Source organism: Rhinopithecus bieti, unplaced genomic scaffold (genome assembly GCF_001698545.2).
Source record: "Rhinopithecus bieti isolate Rb0 unplaced genomic scaffold, ASM169854v2 scaffold_38833, whole genome shotgun sequence".
Lineage (NCBI taxonomy): Eukaryota > Metazoa > Chordata > Mammalia > Primates > Cercopithecidae > Rhinopithecus > Rhinopithecus bieti.
The window spans coordinates 261,680-270,880 of record NW_016816114.1 but is presented as its reverse complement, the minus strand read 5'-3'; the positions used below and the strand labels follow the sequence as shown (position 1 = coordinate 270,880).

Below are 9,201 nucleotides of genomic sequence, written 5' to 3'. Positions count from 1 at the left end.
AATTTTGATGCAGGCCCCTCAGGAAGCTTTGGAACTAGAATAGCCCTTCAGACTTGGTCTGTGTTGGGCTGACAGCCAGACCTTCATACTCTACATCACACAGTTCTTGATGTGGGCTCTGGAAACAGCATCACATTGGGTGAAAGAGATCTCTGCAACTGGCACAATTTCCAAACTCACTGCCAGCTGAAAGTTGTCTGTGGGCAGCACTCTCAGCAACTGAGGACACAAGTCCTTCACTGAAGGAGGGTCTGGATAGTGCATCACCACGTATACCCCACATGAATATTTCTTTTTTTTTCCTCTTTGAGACAGAGTATCACTCTGTCACCCAGGTTGGAGTGCAATGGCGGATCTTGGCTCACAGCAACCTCCACCTCCCAGGTTCAAGGGATTCTCCTGCCTCAGCTTCCTGAGTAGGTGGGATTACAGGCACGCACCACCATGCCTGGCTAATTTTTGTATTGTTAGTAGAGACAGTGTTTCACCATGTTGGCCAGGCTGGTCTCGAACTCCTTACCTCAGGTGATCCGCCAGCCTCGGCCTCCCAAAGTGCTGGGATTACAGGCATGAGCCACAGAGCCCAGCCATCACATGGATATTTCTAATGGGAGCGTGTCTTTCAAAACATCTGCTCTAATCTCATTTTACAGATCCTGCAGCAAAAGGCAGAAATTGCATACGGTCACATATTAACAACTACCTTCCCAAATATTTTTTCTCACAGCAACTACAGCGACCTTTACAAAGTGTAAATGTGATCAAGTCACTCCTCAACTTAAAATGTTTCAGTGGCTTCTCATTACTAAGGACAGAAGTTAAAGTTGCATACACGAACCTCAAAGCCTTGCACAGTCTGTCTCCTGCTGCTCCCTCTAGCATCTCGCCTTCCATTCTTGCCCTGCCAGCCATGATGGTCTGCCTTCAACATTTTGAGGCACCTTGCTTCTTCTCACCACAGACCGGTTTCCTCTGCTTGAAAGACTCCACCCTAACATGACAACTGCATGAGTGATCTTATACTGCTTTTGGCAAAATATCGCTTTGTCATCTTTGTACTTACGTGTGTAATGCCAGACTTTAAGTTTGGAACATTGGTTAGTAATCAACCATCCACTGTCTCATTGCACTTGCAGCAGCAGAATTGTTACCATGGTGACAAATATTGCTGTTAAAAGTACTGGCTTTTATCTGATAGGGATATTGACTTGATGCCCCAATTGATAACTCCCTCTGAGGAAGAGGCCTGTTGCTTTGAAATACGTAGGTATTTATGCATCTATCTCTGATGAAGTATCAAGATAGAAAAGGAAATGCAGAGACAGTGCATGGTACAGCACGTTGTGGTGGGCAAGTCCCCATCTCTAGTTTACTTAAATTGCGTTTGGGTGGATAAACTATATTCATGCTGAAGAAACCCTTCAGGCAGGGGAGGGTGCATAAAACAAGACTAGAAGAAAGGCAAGGCCGGGTGCGGTGGCTCAAGCCTGTAATCCCAGCACTTTGGGAGGCTGAGACGGGCGGATCACAAGGTCAGGAGATCGAGACCATCCTGGCTAACACGGTGAAACCCCGTCTCTACTAAAAAAATACAGAAAACTAGCCGGGCGAGGTGGCGGGCGCCTGTAGTCCCAGCTACTCAGGAGGCTGAGGCAGGAGAATGGCATAAACCCGGGAGGCGGAACTTGCAGTGAGCTGAGATCTGGCCACTGCACTCCAGCCTGGGCGACAGAGTGAGACTCCGTCTCAAAAAAAAAAAGAAAGAAAAAAAAAAGAAAAGCAAAAGATAAAACCATAGTCTACACAATTATGAAATTAAGCCATTTGTAGCTAGGATAATTCAGACTCTGGCATAGCTATAAATCTGGAACTCCAGACTAAAGGCTTTGAAATGAGTTTCCTTTTATCTCTCTCCTCTACCCCACCCGTCAACCTTTCATACTCTCAGGTGGTTTTCCCAAAGGCCCTCTCAGACTTTTGAGCGTGTGCCTCTCCCTCTGTCCTTCTACCTGTACCCACTGTTTCAAGAGTCAACTCCCAGAGCATCTTAATCTCAGCCCCTATGGTATTTATCAAAAATTACAAGGTGAGATTTTCCAGCCGCCCACTAGAGCAACTGAGAAGGGATTCCCCTGATACTGACAAACCACCACTCCTCCCAGAATATGTCGCTTCTCACCTCCTCTATCTCGACTACACATATTTGGTGTTCAGCAAAGGTTCCTAAGTTTTGCTGGAAACCCAACTTCTGTCCTCCAAGGTACTGCTGCTGCAGAGAATGAGCAAAGACTTGCAAGGCTGGGCAGGTGCTCCCCTCCTGGACTTACATGGCTCCCAGAATCATTTTTCTCAAGCCCAACTTTTATTATCTGGTGTTAAGAATTTAATGTTTTCATTGACTCATTTTACAGGTTTTTTAAAATGGAAAGACAATTTTTTACAATAAAGGTTTTTAAAATTTATAATCCCATGTCTAATGTAGTGTGATGTTTTTATTCTGGGAATTAACTTGCACACAAACACATAATTTACATCATGTTAGTACACAGCGTTTTGGATTATTTTTTTCTTAATATATTTAAACATTTTCCCATGGTTCTGTATTCTGAATACTTTTTATGTCACTTAGAATTTTTATTTCATACTTATTGAAAGATATCTTTCAGTCTTAGATATTCTGTCATAAATCTCTCGTGTGTATGTGTAAAAAGGAAAACATTGATGAAATAAATTGATTAGGGCATTTCTAAGGCAGTGATAGTGATATGCAGTTGACACCTTGCTGACAGTGGTTTAAAAACAATCCTGATTTCAGAGATGTTAAAGATACAATAACAACACCCTGTGAATACACTGTCTTCTTCAAGAAATAGAATAATCACTATTCTGTTGAAACTCCTTGTGTGTGCCTCCCATATCAGGCATCTCTCCCTTTACCCTGTAGATAGTCACTATCCTTAATTTTGTGATTATCATTTGCTTGTTTTTCTCTATACGTTTAGCAAATATATATCCCATTGTTGAATCTTATTTTTGAGCTCTTCTACAAATTGAACTATATCATATATATTTTTGTGATTTGCTTTTAGTATCCCACATTATGTAAGATTTATCCATGCTAGCCGGGCACGGTGGCCCACGCCTGTGATCCCAGCACTTTGGGAGGCCTAGGAGGGCGGATTGCTTGAGGTCAGGAATTCAAGACCAGCCTGGCCAACATGGCAAAACCTTGCCTCTAGTAAAAATACAAAAAATGTAGCTGGGCATGGTGGTGGATGCCTATAATCCCAGCTACTCAGGAGGCTGAGGCATGAGAATTGCTGGAGCCTGGGTGGCCAAGGTTGCAGTAAACCAAGATTACCCCACTGCACTCCAGCCTGGGTGACAAACCCAGACTCTATCTCAAAAAGATAAAAAATAAAGATTTATTCATGTTAACATGTAGAGCTGCCATTCATTTTCACTATTGTAGATTATGCACTGTAATCCATTCCACAATTTATTAACTCTCCTGTTTGAGGAACATTTGGGCAATTTCCAGGGTTTTGCTATTACAACTTGTTTTACTGTAAACATTCTCCTAGTTGTCTACTGGTAAGCATATGTGAGAATTTCTCCACTGTTTACACCTTGGAGGAAGACTTGTTAAGATTAGATCAAGAGTCAGCACACATTTTCTTAAAGGCCCAGATAATATTTTAGATTCTGCGGGCCATATGGTCTCCATTACAACTACTCAGAGCTGTCATTTTTAGTGTGAAAGCAGCCATAGACAATATGCAAAGGAATGGCTGTGGCTATGTTCCAATAAAACTTTATTTACCAATCCAGACAGCTGGCAAGATTTAGACCTCAGAACATACTTTGCCAATTCCTGATCTAGATGAGTAGATTTCCTATTCTAATTGCCTACAAATACTGCTGCACTGCTCCTTCCTACCCTGCATATCCCCTGAGGGAATGTGAATCCTGTCTCTGCTTAGGCTAAGGACTGGACTGAAGGTCCATGTTCAGGGGCATTCAGAGGAAAGAGGAGAATGGGTGTGGGGACATGGTGGCGGTGGTGCATCCCAGGTCTTCACCTGTGGCTTTGACAATCTCTGGGAAGCAACAGAAGAAAGGAATTGAGGCAAAGCAGAACACTCACATTGGCTCTGCTGAGCCTGGGTGGGTGGTGGGGCTCTACCTGCCTGGAGGCTGGGGTCTCCGGCTGTAGCGTAGCCACCATCACAGAAGCCACTGTGAGGTCACCAGCAGGCTATGGGCAGAAAAATTCAAACAGGAGATTGTATTTCTTTTGGAGTTGTATGATTTCCTTTATTATTTGAGCTGCAGTAAAGAAAGCTGGGATGGGCTCCTCTAGGGATACTTCCCAGATCCCTGGGCAGTTGTAGCCCTGGCTCCTCTTTAAATGGATTTGGTTTCGAAGATGATCGTCTCCGTGGTCTCGGATGTCACAGTGCCGCTGATCATCTCCAGCTCCTGGCCACCCTGGGCTTTCTCCACTTTGGCCTCTATGTTTTGCTTCTCCACCATCTTAGCCACAATATCTACCTCTCTGTCGTGTGATGTGACCCTTGCTTTTGAACCAGGAGTGGCCCTGAGGCTCCTTAAAAACGAGCCGATCTTACTGGCTTTCCTACGTAAAGCTCCTGTGCTAGATGCAGATCGGTTCTTCCCCAGTTCGTGAGTTGTTCTCGACTCCTTTTTGGTGGAGCTGTGGGTGGAGCTCTTGCGAGAGGAGCCATGTCGCTTGCCCCTCACGTTGCTGTGCCCTTTTTCTTTTTTGTCATCTCTCATGTTTTTATGGCCAGATACGGACCGGCGGGAGGACAGTTTCTGATTCTTGTCCCCAGCTGTCCTGCGGTGACTTTCACTTGCCTTGCGGTGATGAGAACTTTTCCTACTGGGATGTCTGTCCTTCTTTTCTCTTCTTTCCTTTTTTTCATTCCAGGCTTCAGCACTGGGCGGGGAAACTTTCTGGCTTCCATCTCGCTCACTCATGTAGCCTTCGCTCTGCAAGGTGGAGATGAGGGGCCCCACGGCTGGCCCTTCAGTTCTTTCTGCTGCACACTTGCGGGTCGTCATACTGCCTGCAAACGCCGCACTCAAGCTGCTGTCTTGGGAGAGACTGGCGGTCCCCGCCATCGAGGTGGAAGTACCTGCCGAGGAGGTGCTTGCAGCACCCACCAAGGCCAAGCTAATACCATCTGAGGATATGTTGGCAGCACCTGCCACGGACTTGCTGGATTCGTTTTCTCCTGGATTTTTGATGGCTGCTCCCGCCAGCGCTGTGGTCACCTGGCCTGGGCCTGCAGATTTGGTTGCTGCTATGCTCATAGCGCCTGTTGCAGGACTTGTTGCTGCCCCTGCTATTGCCACATCTGTTCTAGGGCCTGTTGCTGTTCCTGCGACTGCTATGCCACCTGCTGTCCTTGCTGCTGCTCCTTCAGCAGTCCCTGGAGTGCCCCGGGATAGAGAAGCTGCACTAGCCGTTCTGTGGGAGGCGTGTTGGATTCCCTCTCCCCCAGCATAAGCAGAAGAGGTGGCTGCAGATACATCACAAGTCTTGTGGAGCCCAGTCTCACTCTGATCCCCTTCTCTGTGGAGCTCTGCAGCCTGTACCAAGGGGAAGAGAAACAGATGAGATAGAGATGACTGAAAGGGAGATCAGAACTTTCTGCTCCTCTCTTATCCTGGAGCTGAACAATTCAAAGGCTTATAATTAGAAGAAACTAGGTTGCGCATGGTGGCTCACACCTGTAATCCCAACACTTTGGGAGGCCGATGCAGGCAGATCGCTTGAGGCCAGGATCGCTTGAGGCCAGCCTTGCCAACATAGCAAAACCCCAACTCTACTAAAAATACAAAAAATTAGCTGGACAGGGTGGCACGTGCCTGTAATCCCAGCTACTCAGTAGGCTGGGGTAGGAGTATCGCTTGAACTCAGAAGGCGGAGGCTGCAGTGAGCCAAGATCATGCCACTCTACTGCACTCCAGCCTAGGCAAGAGAGTGAGACACTGTTTAGAAAAAGAAAAGAAGAAGGAGAAGGAGAAGGAGGAGAATCTCTAAAATCATCAAGTCTAAGTTTTTTGTTTGTTTGTTTGTTTTTGAGACTCTGTCGCCCAGGCTGGAGTGCAGTGGCGCGATCTCGGCTCACTGCAACCTCCGCCTCCCAGGTTCAAGGGATTCTCTTGCCTTTGCCTCTTGAGTACCTAGGACAACAGGCGCCCAACACCATGCCTGGCTAATTTTTTTGTATATTTAGTAGAGATGAGATTTCACCATGTTGACCAGGCTGGTCTTAACCTCCTGAACTCTGGTGATCCGCCTTCCTCGGCCTCTCAAAGTGCTGGGATTATAGGCATGAGCCACTGCACCCGGCCTAAGCCTAAGTCTTGCTCTCATTTGTTGCCACGTTCCATCTACACCACCCCTTCAATGGTCACTCAATTTTGGTTGAGCAATTCCAGTACCAGAGAAAGTACTGATACAATTCCTCATCCTTGGACATTGTATTTTATACACTTATTTTTACATATTCTGCAGGACAAATTTCCAGAAGTGGGATTGCACAGTCAAGGGATACACTCACTTTACATTTTGGTGGCTACTAAGATTGTGCATGTGCATACACACACGCAGGGTGTGCTGATTGACACAGAAATCAGTGCCTGGTAGTTACAGGGAGACAGACTGTGACTCAAATGGAAGAAAGACTTCTTCATTGTTAAAAATATTGCGCAGCACTTTGGGAGGCTGAGGCAGGTGGATCACCTGAGGTCAGGAGTTCAAGACCAGCCTGGCTAACATGGTGAAACCTTATCGCTACTAAAAAATAAAAATAAAATAAAATAAATAAATAAATACAAAAATCAGTTGGACATGGTGGCAGGTGCCTGTAATCCCAGCTACTCAGAGACTCAGAGGCTGAGGCAGGAGAATCTCTTGAACCCGGGAGGCAGAGGTTACATTGAGCCAAGCTCATGCCATTGCACTCCAGCCTGGGAAATAAGAGTGAAACTCTGTCTCAAAAAAAAAATGCACAAAAAACTGTACAGTCTCCAATTGCATGTTGGAGACTCAGAAGGGTGGGAGGGGTGCGGGATGAGAAATTACTTAGTGGGTACAATGTATATTATTCAGATGATGGTTACACTAAAAGCCCAGACTTTACCAGTATACAAGATATCCATGAAAAAAAAAAAAAACTACACTTGCACCCCTTAAATTTATACAAATAAAGAAAAGTTCCACAGCAAATCAGACCACCTGGGTTGGGGTAATAAGTGTTCAAGAAAAGACTGACAATCAGGATGGTGTAGAAAGGATTTCAACCCTGGATGTAAGACTGGAGTAGCTGATACCTAAGGTCTCTGAAATTCAGTCTTATGGGACACTTTGAACAAGCCCTCCCACCTCCCAGCATGGTAAGTCCCCTAGTAGTGGCTCATTTGGTCCTGAGCCCTTGCAAATGCAATACTTTTTCCAGGTGGGCCTCAGAAAGCACCAAAGGCTTTGTAGGACTGGCTTTGAACCGCTCCCCCAAAGAACCCTGCCCCGTGTTCTCGAGCCTTAGAGAGGCTTACCACTAGGCTTTTGTTGTCTTCGGGTGCTGTGTCCCCAGTTAGAAGTGTTGGGGTACTGCAGTAACTCTCTACTGGTGGCCTCAGGAGATAGACAAGTTTTTCCCAATAGCAAAAGAGATCTTCCCGTGTGTCAGAAGAGGGACACAGCTGCAGATAAAAAGTACGGCCAGTGGCGAGTTTCAGGCGCAGCTGCTGTTTCTCACGATCGTGGATGGAGATCTTCACAAACTTCAAGGGAAGCAGTCTCGTGAGCTCTAGATTCTTGACGGGCCTGCGACCTCTCCCCTTGGCAAACCAGCCCTGTCTGACATGCTCTTCGCAGACTTTAGTTGGTCGGGCCAGCACCATGACGTCAGGAAGTGGGAGGATGGGGCTGGTGCAGACGATGCCCACTGTCACCATTCGGACACGGTTGTGTACATCAATCACTTCTCCCTTTTTGTTTATCTGAATAAAATTACTCTCGAACATTGGTGCATACTTGAAAATGTCGTACTCTCCTCTCTTGTACAATTGTCGCTGCAGGTCCCCCATGGAGGTTTTGAACGCACTCATTGAATAATAGCTGCGGGCTGTGTAATAAGGTAAACAAGATTCATTGCTCACGGTTCTCTTCATTTAAGACAACTCCACCAGCCACAAATAGAGTCCCCGAGAGAGAGAGGGAGAGAAGGTAACTGCCCATCTCCCTACAGGGCTTCTGCCTAAATCTCCTGGCACCACCACATTTATCCTCTGCAGTCCTTTGTGACCTGTACTCATCTCACACCCCTTTGTCCTAGCCTCCATGCAACTATCCCTTCAAGTCAGGGTCACCAGCCTCCCCCGCAAAACAAATCAACGCCTCCACAGGGGTGAAGCTGACCTTGCCGGGGTGTAGGTGTGGGTAGGCTGGGTAATTTTTTCAATCAAAATGCTGGGATGCATAATTTATGAAGTCATTCTGCTTTTATAAATATCTGGGTTCTTTCCAGTTTTGCTGTTGTTATAGATACCCCTTCAAGGATCATCTTCTTGCCAAAATGTTTTTGCTGCCGGGCGCGGTGGCTCAAGCCTGTAATCCCAGCACTTTGGGGAGGCCGAGACGGGCAGATCACGAGGTCAAGGAATCGAGAACCCATCCTGGCTAACACAGTGAAACCCCGTCTCTACTAAAAAAACACAAAAAACTAGCCGGAGTCGAGATGGCGGGCGCCTGTAGTACCCAGCTACTCGGCGAGGCTGAGGCAGGAGAATGGTAAACCCGGTGAGGACGGAGCTTGCAGTGAAGCTGGATCCGGCCCTGCACCCAGCCTAGGGCACTAAAGCGAACTCCGTCTCCAAAAAAAAAAAAAAAAAAAAAAAAAAAAAAAAATTTGCTTCAGCTGAATTGCTTCCTGGGGATAAAATCCTGGGCATGTAAGGTGTGCTTGCTAAGGGCAGGGGTGCTGTCTAGATGCTGATCTCTGTGTTCCCAGTGTGTAGGTGGCACAGTGCCAGCAGGCACTCAGGAATAGTTGTTGAACGAATGGTCCCAAGGGACTTCTGCTCTCCATCAGAACTAAAGAGCCAGGGTTCCATTTGGGCAGTGATTTTCAGGATATGGAGGATTTTCTCAACTATTCTCTCATT

At 46.5% G+C, this 9,201-nt stretch overlaps 1 protein-coding gene across 1 annotated transcript; it reads right to left on the bottom strand.

The window, feature by feature from the left end:
• Positions 1-4,291: 4,291 nt before the first annotated feature.
• On the bottom strand, positions 4,292-8,328 carry GARIN3 (golgi associated RAB2 interactor family member 3). The gene is made up of 2 exons (XM_017854404.1): positions 7,591-8,328; positions 4,292-5,619 (listed from the first exon to the last, which is right to left on the bottom strand). Exons 1-2 carry the CDS (start codon positions 8,206-8,208, stop codon positions 4,408-4,410), a joined length of 1,830 nt encoding a protein of 609 aa, XP_017709893.1. The 5' UTR covers positions 8,209-8,328; the 3' UTR covers positions 4,292-4,407.
• Positions 8,329-9,201: the final 873 nt, after the last annotated feature.